Source organism: Jaculus jaculus, chromosome 10, assembly GCF_020740685.1.
Source record: "Jaculus jaculus isolate mJacJac1 chromosome 10, mJacJac1.mat.Y.cur, whole genome shotgun sequence".
NCBI classification, from domain to species: Eukaryota; Metazoa; Chordata; class Mammalia; order Rodentia; family Dipodidae; genus Jaculus; species Jaculus jaculus.
The window spans coordinates 61,529,405-61,550,944 of record NC_059111.1 but is presented as its reverse complement, the minus strand read 5'-3'; the positions used below and the strand labels follow the sequence as shown (position 1 = coordinate 61,550,944).

The window sequence follows — 21,540 nt, the reverse complement described above, 5'->3', positions numbered from 1 at the left end:
TTGCAGGCAAGTGCCTTAACCACTGAGCAATCTCTCCAGTAATGATTCCAACTTCTTGATGGGAAACTTCACTCAGGAGGCAGAGGTAGGAGTATCACTGTGAGTTCAAGGACAGCCTGAAACTGCATAGTAAAGTCCGGGTCAGCCTGGGCTACAATGAGACCCTATTTTGGAAAAAAAAAAAAAAGTTTGTTAAACCAACCTATTGATCCAAAATATAACAATATGAAATTGTAAGTTGACAGTATCTAGATTGAACTCCAAACATCTCAGATAGTGAGGGGCTAAATTGGGTGTTATAGGGATTGAAATCCAGGGAGTATCATCCAGAGTGGGAGTGGGATGACAAGTCACAACAGAAATGCAGACACAGAATAGGACAGATTGGTTCCCAGGAGCCTTGGGAGTCTGAAAAACTTTTAATGTACAGAATAAGGGCCTTGGGCTGGGGGTGTAGCCAACAGTAGAGCACTTGCCTATAATGGGAGGTCTAAGAATTGCCAAACAAGCAAAGGGGGCTTAAAAGAAAAAAGAAGAAGGATATAGAGGAAACAGTACTGTGTTAACAAGAGAGAACAGCAGGTTAGGAATACAGGGTAGTGTCAGGGCACACCGTACTTAGATAAACCCTATAAGCAATGAGAGCTGCTGGTACTGGTTGACAAGGAAAGTGAGAGCTCAGTCTTTACTGTAAAGGAAACACATATCTGCCAATTTACAAAGAGATAAAAAATAAATAGGATTTTAAATGCCTTCATTTCAATAAGTATATTAAAATGTTCATTTTACAAATTTACTCTCTGATTTTACTAAAATTTATTACCTACTGAAGACCAATCTGCCTATCATATTCTAAGCACTACAATACTGGGGTCTCTATTCAATATCATCTTTGGAAAGAAAGCCCTATTTAAATTATCTAAATTAATGAAAATGTCAAAAATGAAAAAGTTTAATAAAATTAATAAATTGAATCCAAAATATACTACAAAAATATATTTTAATCAAGTTTTGAACATTTGAAGAAAATCATTTGCAACAGTATTTACAATGAGTCTTTTGTGAGCAGACATGCTTACCACACTCAGTTTTACGCAGTTGCTCCCTCACTTAACCTATGGTCCTTGGAAGTGTAAACAATAGGCCTTCCAAGGTCAAAGCATGTCTTCAGGAATCCATGGCACAGTTTAATTTTGAGGTGGATTTTTGATTTATTGAGGTAGGGTCTCACTCTAGCCCAGGCTGACCTGGAAGTCACTATGCAGTCTCAGGATGGCCTTGATCTAATGGCAATCCTCCTACCTCTGCCTCCCAAGTGCTGGAATTAAAGGCATGTACCACCACGCCTGGCTGAGGTATACTTTTTAGCTATGAAAGTTAATGGTTACGTTATGAGTGCCATTCACTGTTTTAATGACAGTTGGGCAAAAGCTACCTGAACATCTCAGGTTTGCTGTGCTTGGGTGGGAGTGACATCTGTGTACACTAAATGTGGATAAATGGTTCACTACAGCCCCAGTCTCAAAGAAGGTGGGAGCAACTGAATGCTTCCAAATGCCTGTTTTCTACAGAAAAATTAGAGGAAAAAATTTTAACAACCTGTACTTAATTTATCCACTAATTTCTTTCTTTAGGATTAAAGCAGTCAAAAGTTTGTTGTAGTATTTTCTAGATAAGGAAATTGATTGTGCGGCTTTATGAAACGCTGGTTACAACTCCATTTTATTTGACTAAGTGCTTGTTTAGAAATCTAAAACTTAGTATTTTGTACATGTATAAAAATAACACATCATTTTATGAGCTTTTAGTAATGAATTATGAAGAAAAGCAGCACTCCATATTCCTAACGGTCTTCCTGGAATTTATAGTCTACCTAGAAAGACACACAAAGAACATAGTATGTACTTCAAATATGTTTCATTCTTTGCTATCCCTTGTGATCATATAAGCAAACAGGTAATAAACAAGCTAATAATTAATGGACAGTAAGAAAAAAACTTGTCTTTTTTGTTGTTGTTGTTTTTTCAAGGTAGGGTCTCACTCTAGCTCAGGCTGACCTGGAATTCACTATGTAGTTTCAGGGTGGCCTAGAACTCTCAGCAATCCTCCTACCTCTGCCTCCCAAGTGCTGGGATTAAAGGTGTGCAGCACCACACCCTGTTAAAACTTGTCCCTTTTTTTTCAGGAAACATGGCATTATCTAGGCATGGAGATTACAGGCCTGAAAAACAAGCATTTAGAGAGGCTGAGGCAGGAGTTGCTTGAGTTGAAGGCCAGCTAGTTACACAGTAAGATCCTGTCTCAAAAATTTTAAATACATATAATAAAAAAGAAAAACATGACATATCTCACAGTACTATGAATATAGGAAAACTAGACACCTAGTTTTAGTTTGGGGAGAAGGGATGCTGGAGAGTGAAACCAGAACCTCATGCATGCTAGGTAAGCATGCTACCACTGGGCCATATCCCCAGCCTCAATTTCTGTTTTGTAGCTATAAATGGTTGGCAACTGTTTCCTTAATAGTTATTGCTGGAGTAGGTCCAACATGAGTCCATATGTAGCCCTTCTCTGGTCTGGTGGGGACTGTGGGAAACGGTGATGACCTTGACTTGAAATACTCAGAAGGTGCATGACAAACAAATTCCAAGTATTCCATCTTCCTTGGAAGATCTTCCTCTGGCCCTAGAAAACAAAGCCAACAGAAAAATTAAACATGGTTTTGAAAATAGTTAACATTTTCACAAAATGTTAGCATTTTAGACACTAGAAGGAAGCATTCTGGGGTGACTTGACATTAGTCCTTGAAACATACATTGCTCTGAAGTCACTCTGTATTTATTCTACTTTCGCTGACTGCAGAACGGAGTCCTCCCACAGTGAATCAATTGACAAAGGATCATTAAGATTACTGAACTCTTGCTTTGTGTGTGTTATGAGATTTATTGAGTGACCATGATTAGCAAGGTTGAGCAGTGGGAGCTCATGAGTGCAGAGCTCACCACTTGTCCAGGAGACCACGACTGGGGATAGATTTGCCCCCACAGCCATCAGGGAAGAGCGGCTTCTCAGCTACCACATCTTCAAAGTCATCTGCGTGGATCTTGGTGAAGCCCCACTTATTTGAGATGTGGATCTTCTGGCAGCCAGGAACCTTGAACTTCGCTCTGTGTAGGGCTTCAATCATACGTTTCTTGAGAGCTTTTTGGAGGTTCTAGCAGGGGAGCGCAGCTACTCGTATACCCTTGACTGAAGACCAGTCCTCCTCTATTTGGGGAAGGTCGTCCTCTTCGACGGGGCGCGCAGCTTCAGGAGGGACGCACATGGAGCGGTGAGGGAGGAAGGGGACACCCGCCTAGCCAGCCAGTTCAGCCGAATCAACCCTGGTGATCAATGGGGTGACAGATGTCGCAGCCAGATCGCCCTCACATCCAATCACATGCTTCTTTATTCTGCAACCTGGTGTAGATGGACATGTTAACCTGGCCTGGCCACTCTGCCCCGGGGCTTCCCAAAAGCACTCCACATACCTGTCTGGAGCCTAGACTGGGAATAGCATGAGATCAGCAATACAGATACCACCAGGTAACTGTCTCCAGGGTCCCTTAGGGCAACCTGTACAGGCAACAGTTTATGTACACTATCAAGGAGGCTGTTTGCAGGCACTGCACACCAGGCCACAATGAGGAAAGGAACCAGGTTGGTTTAACTGGCTGCTGCTTACAAGGCTTTTGTTTGTTTGGTTTGGTTTTTTGAGGTAGGGTCTCACTCTAGCTCAGGCTGACCTGAAATTCACTCTAGTCTCAGGGTGGCCTCAAACTCATGGCTATGCTCCTACCTCTGCTTCCTGAGTGCTGGGATTAAAGGAGTATGCCGCCATGCCCATCACTTACAGGGTTTTTGATTGTCTGCTTTGGTCTAAATACTCTACATATATCAATACTGTGAACCCTCACAATGCTCTCCATGGGTACCACTGTTTCCCATTTTATATGAGGACAGAGAAGGAGGAGAGATTAAGAAACCTGCCAAAATCACACAACTGACAAGTGGTGGGGCTAGGAACCTAGTAGTCTGCCTCCAAAGCTTGTGCTCTTTCACACTGTGCTAGAGAGGAGCAGTTTAGTGATTCTGACACCTAACGGCCTCTGTTGGGATCCTATCTCATAGATGACATGAACCAATGCCCACTCTCCTCTGGTACCTGAAGCAGAAGGTAAGAATCACTAGTCATATAACAAACTTGACTTGTAGGTGAGAATGACAGTGGGATGTTATTTATCCTTGGAGTTCTAACTTTAAAACATCTTTTTTTTTTTTTTTCCAGCATGTAAAAATGATGTATGTTTGGGCTGGAGAGATGGTTTAGTGGTTAAGACATTTGCCTGCAAAGCCAAAGGACTAAGGCTTGATTCCCCAGAACCTACATAAGCCAGATGCACAAGGTGGCACATGCATCTGGAGTTTGTTTACAGTGGCTGGAGGCCCTGGTGTGCTCATTACCTATCTCTCTCTCTCTCAAATAAATAAAATTTTTAAAATGATATATGTTCATCACATAAAGATTGTAAAGCTCAGAATAACAACAATGAACACTTTAAAAACTATTAACTTCTTGAGAGCCTTTTTTTTCCCCCCTTCAAGGTAGGGTCTCACTCTAGCTCAGGCTGACCTGGAATTCTCTATGTAGTCTCAGGGTGGCCTTGAACTCATGGTAATTCTCCTACTTCTGCCTCCCGAGTGCTGCCTCCTGAGTGCTGGGATTAAAGGCGTGTGCCACCACACCCGGCTTGTAAGCCTATTTTAAGAATAATTTGTCCCACCTTTTTGACAGCCGTGAAATGATCAAAATAGTATAGTAGCTACTACTTCACCAACAATAAGAGCTCTGGGATCTCAAATGTAATGTGCATTAGGATGAGAGGTCCTGAGAATTCTTAAGACTTTTTAGAAATAACTGGTAAGGCTTTTTTTTTTTTAAATGAAGAGATTGCTTTTGAATAATTTTTATAGGTAGCCTATATTACCTAGTTCCTAAGTAATTAATTATTTCATATGACTTAACACTGAGTCACTTAGAAAGATCTTATCCACATCATGTTTTAGTAGGGCACATTGCCCTAACCAAAATAACTGAAAGAATTCAAACTCCAGCTATATAAAACATCTCTCATGTTTACAAGGTTCTTTTCTTTTGTACTTAGTGATGTTTATGTCTTTTTTTTTTTTGATTATTGACTGAACTATGTCTTCCAGACTCTGAATTCATATGCTAATGACCTATCAATATGTGATTGTACTAGAAATGGGGCCAGAAGATAACTATGATTACATGAAGTCCTAAGGGTGGGCCCCTTTTATAAGGGACACCAGAAAACTCTCCATGCATGTACACAGAGAAAAGGTCTTGTGTGGAAATAGTAAGAAAGCTGCCATGTGCAAACCAGCAAGCCATGAAGTCAGTCCTCCCTACACACCAATCCTGATAGCACACTTCTTATCCCCAGAACTATCTGTCCAAGCTACCTAGAGTATGGCAGTTTGTCACAGCAACCCAAGCAGCCACATATGTTCTGTTATGAAATGCTGAAAAGTTCAAGGAGCTGTGCCATTAGTCAAGCTCACCTATGATATAGGATGCAGGATCAAATTGGTCCCGGGGGCTTGAGAGGGTAGGAATGAGCCATGTCAGTGCTGCACTCTTCTCGCAATACTGGTCTTGGATAAAACCCCTGATCTGAGCATAGTAGAGCTTTCCATCTTGTTCATCAATCACAGAAACAACATCGCCAATTTGGTAATACACTCCCTGGGGGAGACAGAAGACAGACTTTGTTTAAAGTAAGAATAGAATATTAGCACAGCTATGAGCAAAACACCTTTATTTAGTAGTCAACTTTCAAAGTAGTCCATAAAAGAACTAAGGTATCAATGTTGGTTTCATGTTTGCTTTATTCTGAGTGAAAAAAATAATTGTATAAACACATGTAGATATGAAATTACCTATTGAGAAATATATTTCTTTACAAATTTTGTTGAATACTCTCTCTACTCTAAAAAAATACTTCATTTTTTAAAGAGTAATTTTGGGTTCATGGCAAAGTTGCATTGAAGGTACAGAGATTGCCTATGTTCCTCTAACCTGGCACATATATAGTCTTCTTCATTATCAATGTCACAACAGAATGAAACACTTGTGACAACTGTCCAACCAACATTCATACATCATTATGGCCAAAGACTGTGGTTTAAGTTGGGCCACAATCTTGGTGATGTATGTTCTATGGACTTGAATGAATGTATCATGGCATGTGTATTCCAGTACTGTATCATCTCGTCATTTCACAGGCCTATGAGTTCTTGCTGTTCCACATTAGCCCCACTTTTTTTTAAAATTTTGCTTATTTTTATTTATTTATTTGAGAGCGACAGACGGAGAGAGAAAGGCAGAGAGAGAGAGAGAGAGAGAGAGAGAGAGAGAGAGAGAGAGAGAGACACAGAATGGGCGCGCCAGGGCCTCCAGCCACTGCAAAAGAACTCCAGATGCGTGCGCCCCCTTGTGCATCTGGCTAACGTGGGTCCTGGGGAATGGAGCCTTGAACCAGGGTCCTTAGGCTTCACAGGCAAGCGCTTAACCACTAAGCCATCTCTCCAGCCCCCACTTTTTTGTAAAAAAAACGCAATCATTAAGCTGTAGAAATGCTAAGAGGCTTACTGAAGGCCACATAAATCAGAAACTGAAGCCTGTGCTCCTATGCCAGCTCAGTGGCATTCATTGTACTGCCTTGAAAATCAATGCGTGCCTGGTTAGAATATACTCCACACATCTCCTTCCCCAGCCACTCAATCAAAGAGAACATATACCAGGGCCTGGGGGAGATGGCTCAGGAGTTAAAGATGCTTGCTTGCAAAGACTTCCTGGCCAAAGTTCAGTTCACCAGCTGCTCACGTAAGGCTGAACAGCCATTCATTTGCTGTGACAAGAGACCCTGCATGTGTGCTCATGCACATATGTAAAAGAAAAAAAACAGTAAACAAAAACCAGTGAGTCCAAACCAAAGGAAACTGCAAAAATCTTTTTGTTTTTGAGGTAGTGTTTCCACTCTAGTCCAGACTGACCTGGAATTCACTATGCAATCTCAGGGTGGCCTTGAACTCATAGTGATCCTCCTACACACTTTTTTTCTACCCCTTTTCTACCTTCTTGCAATATAATTTCTGACACTTTCAGTATCCAAGGCTATGTGTCTTATTCATTTTCTATCTACTGTGCATCTAACTAATTTGTACAAGTCTGATGCATCTGTTATCTAAACAGGTCCTTTCCTCTGGGTCTTGAACTGAAAATTTTTTTTGAGCACCCACAGTGACTGATTGTTAGGAAACCTGCAGCCCCAATTGTAGGAATGGTGCATGCTTTCACTGAAATAAGGTCTTGGCAGTATCAAAGTTGCTGAAGTGTGTGGTGTATAGTTTAACCATAACAATGATTCTGAGGGAATTTTGCTGAAGGGGCTGAAAAATTGTAAGAACCACAGAGTGAAAAGAAATGTCCAGAGGCTCTGCCTGTCCCCCACAATGACTGAAGGCTGCTCTCACATCTCATAACCTACAATCCCAGGGGCAATACCAGCAACCCCACTGAGGTAGGCTCTCAGCAGAATGGGGCAGGGAGGAGGGAAATGATGGTACTAACACATGATGTGCCCATACAAAATTTCCACTTCATTAAAAAAAAAAAGATTCTGAGGAAATATTCTCAACAATTAAACTGTAAGATCACAGGCCTGGGGTTCTCCTAGTAGATTTTTATCTATTATCTGAAGTGACTGTCACACCTAATAGTATCATAGGCCACAGTCAGCTATTTGCTAGGTCATGCCTATTGTCAGCTGGTCCTTTCGCCCAGCCAGTACTCTAAAGTTTCACTACTTATCAAATAATTTTATATGATAATATAAAACAATATGATAATATGATGATATATCTGCTATACTCACATGTATAATTTTTCTCAAATTATAAAGATTTGCTTATCAAAAGCCCTCAAGTACACTCTGAGTCAGTATCAATCACAAAGTAGAGCTGCAATTCAAAGAGAATGTCTTAATGAAAGCTTTTTTGTTTTGGAAGTTGGGTCTCACTTTAGCCCAGGCTGACCTGGAATTCAATATGTAGTCTCAGGGTGGCCTTGAACTCAAGGTGATCCTCCTACCTCTACCTCCCGAGTGCTGGAATTAAAGGCATGTGCCACCACGACCAGCAAAAGCTTTTTTTTTTAAACAAAAAAATATTTATTTATTTATTTATTTGAGAGAGAGAAAGAGGCAGAGAGAGAAAATGGGTATGCTAGGACCTCCAGCCACTGCAAACCAGATGCATGGGCCCCTTGGCATCTGGCTTATGTGGGTTCTGGAGAATTGAACCGGGATCCTTTGTCTTTGCAGGCAAGCGCCTTAACCGCTAAGCCATCTCTCTAACCTAGTGAAAGCTTTTGATAGCAAGAAATGCCTAGCACACAGGAGTTTCTCAACATGTGTTGGACTTTAAATCTCCATTATCTGTGAGAAATACACTCTAAGACCTCAGTAGGTACCTGAAACCTTACATCTGTATATTATGATGGCTTTTTTCCTAAACATCTAGACTTAGAATAAAATTTAAACTATAATTTAAGTCAAGTAAAAGATTAACAATAATAACTAGTAATAAAACAGGATATACAGTAATAAGTTACTTAAAATTTATGGACATAATTCAGAAATTGGTTAGCTAATTAAAAGACGTAACTCTTGCCAGCAGGAGGACCATCATGAGTTCCAGGCCAGCCTGAGGCAATAGAGTGAGTTCCAGGTCAGGCTACAGTAAGACTCTACCTTTCAAAAACAAGAACAACAAAAAAGTTTTCTCATATATAATCTTTTTTTTAAACTAAGTGTTTTTAAAATTTTTATTTTTAATTTGAAAAAAAAAGTACCTTCAACCTCTAGGCCATCTCTCCAGCCCTCAGGTATTTTTGACTAAGCTTCCTACTTGGTCTTCAGCAGGAGAAGCCTTGCTGGAGGAGGTTTCACTGAAGGGCTGATCTTGAGTACAGCCCAAAAGTACATAGAGAGCCAGTTTGAGCTCTGCCTATTCAGGCTGGCTGTTGTCTCTGTGCTATGGCTATATGCTGGAATGAGCCAGCTTCTTCCACCATGATGAAGCTTCTCCTGGAATCTGTAAGCCTGAAATAAATCTTTCCCTTCCATAAAATATGTATATATTATTTTTATTTATTTATTTGAGAGACAGAGATTGGGCTTCTAGCCACTGTAAACAAACTGCAGAGGCATGCACCACCATGTGCATCTGGCTTATGTGGGTTCTGGGGAAATGAACCTGGGTCCTTAGGCTTTGCAGGCAAGTGCCTTAACTGCTAAGCCATCTCTCCAGCCCATGTATGTATGTATGTATGTATGTATGTATGAACACAATCTTAATAAGGGGTGAGAGGAACTGTCCAGGCAGAAGTGCCCTGTAGGGGGTGAAGAAAACAACACTAAAACCATAGACTCTGGGCTGGTAAATACCACCGCCAGAACTGGATTACCACACTCCCCTCAGATAGCTGTTGGTCAGTGAGGCCCATGAGGTCCCCAAAACAAGACAGGCTACTGCCAGAGAACTTGGTTACCTACCAGAGCTAAATAGTATGATCCTATTGCTGAAGACACCATGGGCTGCAAGCACAGGATAACCAGAGATTACACTGAAACTGAGAATGAAGCAAGCTCCCTGATAGCTAGCCTTCATATTGCTGCAAAGTGCTATGTTAACTGCTGGGGGAAAATGGTTACCAACAGAGTGAACAAGCAGAAGGTCATGCAAGATACAAAATTAACCAGCCAGACCAGAAGTACACACCTGTGCAATAGTGACACACAGGCTATGGGGGTAAACAACTCTTCTCCACTTGGATATGAGGCCTGCTTAGTGGGAAAGAATTCATACCGGGCACTGAAAACCAAGTTAGAATCCTATGAAGAGGAAAGTCATAAAAATTCCAGAGAAAAGCTTCCATGTGCTTTGGCTAAGAGAGGGTATGCCCATCAAAGTCTGAAAGCACTATGTTTACCTCCTTTGATCCATGCGACTCTCTTTCTTGGTTGGGGAATTTTTTTTAAACAGATGGCAGTGAATACTGGGGAGCATCAAGGTCTATCAATACAAGAAAAGAAAGTGACTGCCAAGCACAAGACCAGTAATCTCTACCAGACCTGCCAGGGTCCAGGAGACACTACAGAGGCAGTGGAGACTTAAACTACTGTGTTGCTTTCACTGCTAATCTAACAGCCTCCTCCAGGGAGATGGTGCTGCACACTGAGGAGATTCAAAACTCACCAGAGGGGCTGGAGAGATGGTTTAGCAGTTAAGGCACCTGCCTACAAAGCCTAAGAACCCATGTTTGACTCTTTAGATCCCATGTTATGCAGACACAAGGTGATGCAAGCACGTAAAGTTGTGCATACACACAAGGTGACATATGCATCTGAAGTTAGATTGTAGTGGCTGGAGGACCTGGTGTGCCAATTCTCTCTCTGGCATTAACCAAAAAAATGAAAGGCCAGTCTGTTGAGCTTAACACACACACACACACACATACACACTCATCAAAGCAGAAATTCAGGGGATGCAGAGAGCTCAACACTAAAGGTGACTTATAACCCACTGCCAAGGCTCAGGGAATGCTGCAGAAGATGGGGTGTATTTTAAAAGAATGGTGACAGCCCTACTGATGAGCACCCTCAGTGGAATGGGGAAAGGGGATATAAGAGCATAATCTGATAGGAATATGACCAATATGTCTCCACTATAAACTTCATAATAGAATTTTAAAAATTTATGAATGTTTACTTGTAGAATTTCCAATTTAGTATGTTCATGCCATAGTTAGCCACTTCGTTGAAATGTCAGAAAAGAAAACTACAAGGATAGACTACCATAAATACATAACACAAACCTTACTAAGACCCTCAGTTAAGCAACTGTCTGATGGCAGAGAGAAAACGGGTACACACCATGGTGAAGAACACTGGATTGGGAATAACTAGACTGAGTTCATGTGCTGTTGTCCATCTTGGTATTCTAGTAAGGTCACTTAACCTTTACTCATGTCTATCATCCCCAGTGGTTCCCACTCATTTTCTCTCTCACATGCTTGATTTGGGCTCCAGCTTAGTGCCTCACAGTGGCCTCTTGGGCTTGAACTTGCTACCACAATGATGTTGGCACTTCTGTGAGTGTCCATAATGCTGAGCATATGAAATTAGTATGATGTTTTGTTCCTACAATTCAATGAACATGATGGTACACTGTAAGATGAAAATACTGATATTTGCAATAACAAGTTCCATGTGCTTTTCTATTGACATATGCATGGAAATCCTCATATAATAAATCCTTAGCCTGTGGATTTCATCTGTAAGCCTTACGTTCAGTTGGAGAATACACAAATTCAAAGATAGGGTGATGGTTATTTGTATCATACACTAAGTACTTAACCTAGCTAAATGTTTAACATGTATGAGCTCAGCAGGTGATTATTATTTACAATCCTTATTTTACAGATGAAAAAAAAAAAAAACCACAAAAGATAGCCCAGGAACATAGCTACTTGCCAAAGCAATGGAGCCAGGATCCAAAGTCTGGGACTCAAGCATCAAACTGCCTTGCTATATGACTTACCAGTTGTGTAATCTTGGACAAGTTAGTTAATCGCTCTGTGCTTCAATGTCCTCATCCATAAAATGAGGAAAATAGCACTCCCCCTAGAATGGACTGAATGAAATAAAACAGATAAAAGGCTCAGCTCACTCACTGCCTGATTCACAGCAAACATACACTAAACTTTAGCTACTGTATTTATGATTGACTATGTATGAAATACAGGAGAGGTGTGTGCCTGTGTACAAACTTGGTTTTTTCCTTCCTCCCTTCCTCCGCGCCCACCCTTCTTCCTTCCTTCCCCTTCCCTTTTCTTCCTTCCCCTTCCCTTTCTTTCCTTCCCCTTCTTTTTCCTACTCCTTCCCTTCTCCTCCCCTCCCTTACCTTTTCTTCCCCTTCCCTTCCCTTCCTACTCTCTTTCTTTCCCCTCCCTTCCCTCTCACTCTATCATCTACCTATCATCAAAGACAGAATCTCATGTATCTCAGGCTAGCCTCAAACTGGAAATTAGCAAAGGATGACCTTGAATTTCTGCACTTCTTTCCCATAGATCCTAAGTGTCAGGGAGGCTGAGGTCAGAGAATCACTGTAAGTTTGAGGCCAGCCTGAGACTACATAGTGAATTCCAAGTTTGGCTGGACTTGAGTGAGACCTTACTTCAGCCCCCGCCCACAATATTTTGGACAGTGACACTACAAAGACACTAACTTATTCAGAATTTTGTTTTGTTAAGTTCAATTCTATATTCCTGCAACTTTGAATTTACAAGGCCAAATTTATTTCACCAAGAAAACTACACTGAAAAAAATACAAGTTGCTTAGCACTTTACTGTCAATGAGTACCCATAATATTCTAATGCTTTCTATAGGCAGATCTAACTAAGAAGCTGCCAGTTTGCTGGTTCTCTCCTCTGGTGTGTCAATCATATATTATTCATTCTGCATCAACATATAATGTTTGATATAACATACAATGTTTGATATATTTCAGTACAAGGTATCTAAAATTTCGCAAGTGAGAATATTCCTTTAAAAAAAATCTTGTATTCTTTCACCTTGAACATCTAGCAGGTTTTAATTCACACTAGTACCTTTACTCCTCTCACCATTGCTTAAAGGCCTTCTGGAACCTCTGGGTGGCTCTATCGGACATGGCTATCTACATCCTCTATGAGTTCATACCCCACTTCGTCCTCCAATGCTACTCCACACTACATATTAGCACTGCAAGTTATTCCTTAAGACCCTCACACCTTATTTTTCCAGGCAACTTCTCCTACAGGCTGACCTGGAATTCACTATGTAGTCTCAGGGTGATCTTGAAGTCATGGTAATCCTTCTACCTCTGCTCCTAAATGCTGGGATTAAAGGTGTGTGCCACAATGCCAGGCTTGAAAGTGATGCTTTACCATTACTACCTGTTGGGGAAAACAGCTTGAAATGCATGGTGGTTTGAATATAAAATTTCACCCTTAGCATCATGTGTTTGTGATTAAATCACATACTTAATCCCCAGCTGGTGGAGCCTTTGGGAGATGGAGCCTTGCTGGAGAAGATGTGTGACTGGAAGTGGGGCACTTAGGACTTTATATTTCAGCCCTGCTTGGTCAGTGCTAAGCTAGCTCACTATTGCCCCTTGCTTCCTCCCTGCTGATAAGATGTGAGGCTTGGCTATTTGCTCTTCTAAGACAAAATAAACCCTTTTCTTCCATAAGCTGCTAGTCAGGTGTAGTGTTCCAGCAACAAGAAAGAAAATGCTACAGAAGGGAAAGGCATAACCACACTTCATGCACACAGAGTTCAGACTAAGCCAACATTCTAACAGAATATGATCCAACAGCCCCAGCTCTGCTTCCGTAACTGCACAGAACCTTACCTTGTAGAAGATTGACTCTGCAGTGATGATGGTAGAAACAGACTCAGGAGCTTTGATGGGCTGTGAGAAAACACAAGTGAACACATGTGTCTGCCTGTAGAGACAAGAGAGCTATGTAACTTGAGGACAAGAGCTGCAGTTAAGATGTTTTGGCAGGGTATGACAGTAGACAGCTCTAAGCTCAGCACCTGGGAGGATAAGCGGAAGAACGACAAGTTACAGTCAGCCTGGGCTGCACAGCAAGAGTCTCTCAGCAACAGCAGCACAGTATTTCCTAACTGTTGATGTCAAGTACAGTCTGGGTATTTTCACTATTTCTGATCCCAAAAGCTTAAGTGCTGAGAAAGAGGCCAAGCTACCCAATTATGCTGCTAAGATCTAACACAAGCTCTGTCAGAGCTCCATTAGACATTAACATTCACATTATAAGAATACACCAGCTCTACAAGCCTGACGACAACAGGATGTAAGTAGTGAAAAACATGTAGGTGAATATAAAGTGAAAAGTGAAGATATTTCCTGTCTCAGCAATGAACCTTGCCCGACACTCACTGTCAATTTTGTAGCAAGCCTAAACTCAGACTTTAGAAACTTTCTTGGGAGTTTTAGTAATTTGTTCACATTTCAACCAGCACTGAATCCCCTTCTTAAGCTGCAACACCAACTTCAATGCCACAACATACAAAATGGATACCCATATGTCTTGATACTAGGGTTGCAGATAAGTTGCTAAGGAAAAATAAAACCCTTTGTGATACAAATGAATATTTAACACGTTTTGAATAGTCAATAAATGCTTCAGTTTGAGAGAACTAAATTATAAAAATCTGAGCTGAGCCAGGCATGGTGGCACACGCCTTTAATCCCAGCATTTGGAAGGCAGAGGTAGCAGGACTGCCATGAGTTTGAGGCCACCCTGAGACTACATAGTGAATTCCAGATCAGCCTGAGCTACAGTGAGACCCTACCTCAGAAAATAAAACAAAATAAAACAAAACAAAAAAATCTGAGCTGAGGAGATGGCTCAGTGGTTAAAGCCACCTACTTGCCAAGCCTGCAGGTTTGGGTTCCATTCCCCAGTAGCCATATAAAGCCAGATGCATAAAGTGGCATATGTATCTGGAGTTTGTTTGCCGTGACAAGAGGCCCTAGCATGCCCATAGTTACTCACTCTTTCTCTCAAGTAAATAAAAATACTTTAAAAATAAATTATAAAAATCTTAAAATATTAGCAATTACTCTGATTAAGAACCTATTTTTGCCAGGCGTAGTGGCACACACCGTTAATCTCAGCACTTGCGAGGCAGTTTTAGGAGAATCACTGTGAGTTCGAGGCCAGCCTGAGACTACATAGTAAATTTCAAGTCAGCTTGGGGTAGATTGAGACCCTACCTTGAAAAACCAAAAAAAAAAAAAAAAAAAGTCTACTCTGTGCCTAAGACTCTACTACAGAACCCCACTGCACTTTATAAATTAGTATGTCTACTTCAAAAAGGCCTTTACTGGGAACTGAAGCATTCTCTTCTGTAATAAACCCCATACTAAGGTGTTAAAACATAGTCTGTAATGCATTGTTCACTGTCTCTTTATGCTTGCAGAAATAAAACTTATTACAACAAAAACGTACTTTCAATCCCAGCACTCAGGAGGCAGAGGATCACCATGAGTTCAAGGGCACCCTGAGACTACATAATGAATTCCAGGTCAGCCTGGGCTAGAGACCCTACTTTGGGTTAAAAAAAAAAAGTACTTTCAACTATCTCCAGCACATGTTTTTCAGCAACTTCTGCCATTTCATACAGAAGGAGATAAAGGTTTAGGAAAACTTTTGGTTCATATTTATCAAATAATCATCATGGATCAAAAAGACATATTTTCTGGGACTATAACAAAGGCACTTGCTTGCAAAGCCTAGCTGCCCAGTTCCAATCCCAAGTTCCTACATAAAGCCAGATGCACAAAGTGGTGCATACATCTAGAGTTCATATACAGCAGAAAGAGGCCTTGGAGTACCCGTTTTCTTCCCCACTTCCTTGCAAATAAATAAAATATTTTTTAAAAATCTTCTTTCAAAGAAAATGTGATCAACTGAGCTTAAGGTTAATATTTTAGGTTCATTTTATGTTTCCCAGAGGAAAAAAAACTAAAGCTTTAAAAAGAGAAAGTATATTACTAACTTTATAAACAGCAAGCTTCCTGCTACAGAGCTCATCTTCTGGAAAGTCTGACCCATCCCCGCCAAAAGCCGCAAAAGGGCTCCCAAGAAGAGCACCCTAAACTTGTAAGAGATGGTAAGGGGAGGGAGGCACACCACATACACGTCACGACACTGAAAGACGCCATCCGCAATCGTCTTACGTTTTTCAACTTAAAAATATGTCTTCTCCCTTTTCCTTTCGTGGACACTTTCTTTTCAGCAGCTGGAGCAGATTTGTACTTGGTGTTTCTGAGCCGAGCAGACCTTCTGTGAATTTCTTGCTTACTCTGTTCAAAATTAGAGGGGAAAAAAATTAAAAACTATAGAAAGGAGGCTGAAGAGATGGCTCAGAAGATAAAGGCATTTGCTTACAAAGTCTGACAGCCTGGGTTTAATTTCCCAGTACCCAGTACAAAGTGGTGCATGCGTCTGGAGTTTGTTTGCAGTGGCAAGAGGCCCTGGCAGTTCCCATACTAGACTATCTCTCTGCTTGTAAATAATATAATTTATTTTAAAAATTATTTTTTAAAACAACTGTAGAAAGCCTTCTGTCCCCATGCAAACATCTCACAAGGACTTTAGGCTGCTTACAAGGGGGCAGAGGGCAGGAGTAGGTGTAGGCTAAGGAAGAAACTATTCATTTGTCGTATGTCACATAGAAAAGTTTAAAAAGCAGAACAAAACAAAACCTTTAACAATTTAATTCCCAAAGCCTCAAAACAGATCCAACACCTCCTGCAATGGAATGCTTACGCTGTCATTTTAAGCGACCACAAGTGTTTACGACTGTGTAAATGCGTGGATTTTGGGATGCCTGGCTGCCACCCTGAATGGTACCGCAGTGGGACACTGTATGAAGGGCTGGTAGGCCGGGGAGGCTCACCTGCTTGCCGCCGCCGTTGCTCTGCGGAGGGGCGGCCGAGGTGCTGGCGAAGGTGGCCGCGCCCAAGTTGCCGCCGCCGCCGCCGCCCGCGCCCCCGCCGGCCGCCCCCGAGCCCGCGCCCGCGCCCCCGCCGCCGCGGCCCGTGCAGTGGTGACAGAGGATCTCCCCCTGCGGGCCCTTCTTCCACATGGACGACGACGTCGTCTTGCAGACGCTGCAGGTGGGCTTCAGGCCCAGCGGCATGGCGGCCGGCTCGGGCGGCCCCCGCGGGCGCAGCGACACGGGAATGGCTGTCGCCGGCTCCGGCCGCCCGTGGTCGGCCAGTCACACGGGAGACGGGAAGGGCGGGGGTGCCGAGCCGCCCGCGCAGGGACCAGGCCACGGCAGCAGCGCCCGCCGGCGAGGAGCGGCCCTGCGCGCTGACTGGGGGCCGGGGCGGAGCCGGCCTGCGCGCGGCTTCCGTAGGTGGGCGGGGCCTATCGTGCGAGCCGCGCGGCGGGGGGCCGCGGGCGCTTCCGGTGGGGCGCGGCGCGAGCGAGGCGGCCTGTGTTTCGGGTGCTCCAAGGCTCGGTGCTGTTCCCCTTGCGGTGTCGGGGAGTTCTCCAACCTTTTGGTCTGAGGGCCAGACTTGACGGTTAAAATACAGGATTTCAGCCAAATGTGAATTTCAGGTGAACGACAAATAAGGGGTTTTTTTGTTGTTTTTTTTGAGGTACGGTCTCGCTGTAGCCCAGGCTGACCTGATATTCAGTACTTATACTCAGGGTGGCCTCGAACTCACGGCGGCTCACCTACCTCTGCCTTCCGAGGGCTGGGATTAAAGGCGTGCGCCACCACGTCTGGCTAACAAGATTTAAAGAGTAGCCATTTTTGTTTTTTATCCTAGGATTCCCAGTTACTTCAGTGTCCTGTCTTTTTTATCTCCTACATTTAGCAATGTTACTTAGGCCTTTTTACACTCTAAAAACGTATAACTTAGGGGCTAGGGGGAGGCTCGTGAGTTCATGAATACCTGAGTTCATTTGAAAAAGCCAGACCCTGGTGGGCATATGTAATCTCGGCACGATTTAGGGAGAAAAGAGAAGCGGAGGAAGAGGAAGTCCATCCGAAGCTGGTGGGAGCAGCAGTGAACCCTGCCTCAAAGGAGGTGGAAGGCAAGGACTGACGCCTGAAAGTTGTCTTCTGGCCTCCAAGTACATCATGCCACACATGCACTCACACAACCAACGCGCGTGTGCGTGTGCAATTTTAAATATATTTTAGGCTGGGTGTGATGGTAAGAGGTAGGGTCTTAACTGTAGCCCAGGATGTCCTGGAATTCACTATGTAATCAATCATATGGTGGCCTCGAACTCAAGAGCCATCCTCTTACCTCTGCCTCCTAAATGCTGGGATTAAAGCCATGTGCCACCATGCCCAGCTCATTTTGTTTTTAACGAAAATCTTTTAACAAATGAGAAAAGAACGAACGAAACGAATAAATACAAAATAAAATAAAAACTGGGCTGGAGAGATGACTAAGAGATTAAAGCACTTGCCTGCAAATCGTAGGACCCGGGTTTGATTCGCCAGTATTCATGTAAGCCAGATGCCCAAAGTGGTGGTTGCATCTGGAGCTCGTTGGCAGTGGCCAAAGGCCCTGGCCCATTCTCTCTTTCTCTCTGTCTCTCGCTCACTCTTTCTCTCCCCTTACAAATAAATGTAAAGAAGTAAAATAAAAACAAAAAAGACAAAAAACAAACATGAATAAATGTATTTTAGAGCCCTCCCCAAATATTCCTGCATATGTGGCTTATGTCTGTGGAAGAAACTAAAATTAAGAAAACATTTGCTAATTTGTCACTATTTCAGCCAAGTTATTGCAACATGTGTAAAAGGCAAACAACATTACAGGCTATAAAATAAATGAGTTTTATAAAATTAAAATATTGCACTGGACTATGGGACTTATTGAATAACTATAAGACTCCAAAGTTTGAGAAACTACAATATTAGCACCTGTAGCATCTTATATTTCATTCTCCCCTAGTATATTTCTTTTTTAAAAGTTTTATTTTAGGGCTGGAGAGAGATGGGTTAGTGGTTAAGCGCTTGCCCGTGAAGCCTAAGGACCCCGGTTCGAGGCTTGATTCCCCAGGACCCACGTTAGTCAGATGCACAAGGGAACACATGCATCTGGAGTTCGTTTGCAGTAGCTGGAGGCCCTGGCATGCCCATTCTCTCTCTGTCTCTCTCTCTCTGCCTCTTTCTCTGTCTGTCACTTTCAGATAAATAAATAAACATAAAAAAATAAAACTTTTTATCTTATTTATTTATTTGCAAGCAGAGAGATATTGAGAGAGAAAGAGAGGAGATAGAGAATGGGCGTGCCATGGCCTCTAGCCACTGCAAACTCCAGATGCATGCAGCCCCTTATGCATCTGACTTATGTGGGTACTCGGGAATTGAACCTGGGTGCTTTGACTTTGCAGGCAAGCACCTTAACCGCTAAGCCATCCCTCCAGCCCATCCCCTTGTATGTTTCTTGTTTAAATATTGTTTGCTAGGAGAGAGAAGAGAGAGAAAGAAAATGGGTGCACCAGGGCCTCTAGCTTCTACAGATGAAGTCCAGGCATATGCACCACTCTGTGCATATGGCTTTATGTGGGTACTGAGGATTCAAACCCAGGTCGTTAGGCTTTGCCTACAAGTGCCTTAACCTGTTAGCCATCTCTCCAGCCCCCTATATTTCATAACTTCCTTTCAAATACAGTGTTTAAGCCCTAAAATAATGAAGGGCTTAAAATAATGAAGGGTTTTAAAAAATTCCAATAGTAAGAGCAAACAGACTAAAAAACAGCAAAAAATTAAACAAACTAGAAATATTGACTTGGACTTGTTTGTTTAACTTGTAAGGGTAATGTATGTGAGGCATCTATAAATCTGTTAGGCTTAAAAATTAGCAAAATACAGTATTATTCCTATCAGATTTTTCTCATGTTATATATAGTTATAACAAAACCATACTTAAAATCTTTTTTCTTTTTGGTTTTTCGATTTTTTGAGGTAGGGTCTCACTCTAGTCCAGGCTGAACTGGGATTCACTATGTAGTCTTAGGGTGCTGTCAAACTCAAGGTGATCCTCCTACCTCTGCGGAGTGCTGGGATTAAAGGTTTGCACCACCACACCTGGCTAAAATCCCCTTCATCATTCTTCCATATTACATATTTGGTGTGCAAGCAGAAACATGATGAATTAGCATCCACTTTATTGTGTTTTTCTTTGGGTAAATAGCAAGTAGTACACACTACATCTTCTCTTCCTGCATTTGAGGTAGTGCATACTAATATAAAAGTCTCCACGGAAGATAACTGGAAACTGTATTACATTTTTTGAAATCTGGAAGATGCAAAACCATGGGCATAATACATCCTTTGGGAGAAAAGCCTATTGTCAATTTGGAAAATTAAGCTTGAACACTGGCTAACATGTGACTTGTTTAAAACTACCTGGGAAATTGGCGCAAGGAATGCGAAGATCCAATTGTACTATTAGGAATGAGGAGTAAAGTGGACCCTGTTTTGTAAGCAGCTAGATACAGGACCAAAGCGGATGAACTGTCAGGGCAGATGGACACGAGGGTTTTAAGGGAACAGGGAGGACCTGAAATCCAAAAAGCCCTTACTCATGTTAACCCACCAAAAGGTCAAAAGTCCTGACTCATGCTAATTCACCAGGAGGCCAGCTGGTCCACACATACAAAGTAAGGAATCCTTGGTCTTAACTCATCAGCCTATCAGAATCATGCCCCACATACAAAGTGACCAATCCACCTGGACTTGATAATTTATAACCCAAGGGTATATAGCTCCCTCTCCCCTCCCAACCCCCAAGTCCAAATCACTGTGTTGCTTGGGACCCTCTCCCCAAAGCAGAAGTGCTTTACTCTCACTTTCTTTTCCAATAAACCCTTGCTTAACTTCTCCTTCTATCTTGTCTATACTTGTCAATCTTTGCCAGTCTCAAGACAACAAACGAGAGTCACTGACTTGGGGAGTTTTTTTTTTTTAATATTTTATTTATTTATGTATGAAAGAGAAAGAGAGAGATAGAAAGAGAGAATGGGCATGCCAGGGCCTCTAGCCACTACATATGAACTCCAGACACATGTACCCCCTGTGCATCTGGCTTACGTGGGTCCTGGGAAATTGAACCCAGGTCCTTGAGCTTTGCAGGCCAATACCGAAACCGCTAAGCCATTTCCTCAGTCCCCTGACTTGGGGAGTTTTAGTGATCATTAATTATCCTGCACTCCAATCCCAAACCAAATAAAGCTCATTCAGAGCCAAGAAAGGCTCCACTGCTCTCAGTGACAGGTAACAAACAAACTTTATAGTATAAACAGCCATTTTCTTTGGAGACAGGTCTACTCTACCTCAAGCTTTTTTGAAACTCACTATGCTGTTTCTTCAACCTCCCAAGTGCAGGGATTTATAGGTGTGAGCCATCTTACCCAGTTTAACTGCTTATCTTTTAAAAAGCTTTGAATATGAAAAGTGAAATGAAGGCTGGGGAGATGGCTTAGCGGTTAAGGCACCTGCATGTGAAGCCTAAGGACCCATATTCTGCTCTGCAGATCCCAGTTAGCCAGATGCACAAAGGTGAGGCCAGCGCAAGGTTGTACATGCCCACTAGGTGGCACAAGCGTCTGGAGTTCAATTGCAGCGGCTAGGGCCCAGGAACACCAATTCTCTCCTCTCTCTTTCACTCTCTTAAGTGAAGTGAGCCTTTAATCCGAGCACTTGGGAGGCAGAGAGGTAGCAGGATTGCCATGAGTTCAAGGCTACTGTGAATAGTGAATGCCAGGTCAGCCTGGGCTAGAGTGAAACTCTACCTTG

At 42.4% G+C, this 21,540-nt stretch overlaps 1 protein-coding gene and 1 non-coding gene across 2 annotated transcripts; both read right to left on the bottom strand.

The window, feature by feature from the left end:
• Positions 1–400: 400 nt before the first annotated feature.
• Positions 401–16,920, bottom strand: Gatad1 (GATA zinc finger domain containing 1). Its single transcript, XM_004656342.2, has 5 exons — positions 16,663–16,920; positions 15,941–16,066; positions 13,583–13,642; positions 5,626–5,809; positions 401–2,685 (listed from the first exon to the last, which is right to left on the bottom strand). The coding sequence occupies exons 1-5, from the start codon at positions 16,903–16,905 to the stop codon at positions 2,495–2,497; spliced, it is 804 nt and encodes a 267-aa protein (XP_004656399.2). The 5' UTR covers positions 16,906–16,920; the 3' UTR covers positions 401–2,494.
• LOC123464263 lies at positions 3,588–3,719 on the bottom strand. The gene has a single exon (XR_006639493.1). It is a non-coding gene; the product is annotated as a small nucleolar RNA SNORA70 (small nucleolar RNA).
• Positions 16,921–21,540: the final 4,620 nt, after the last annotated feature.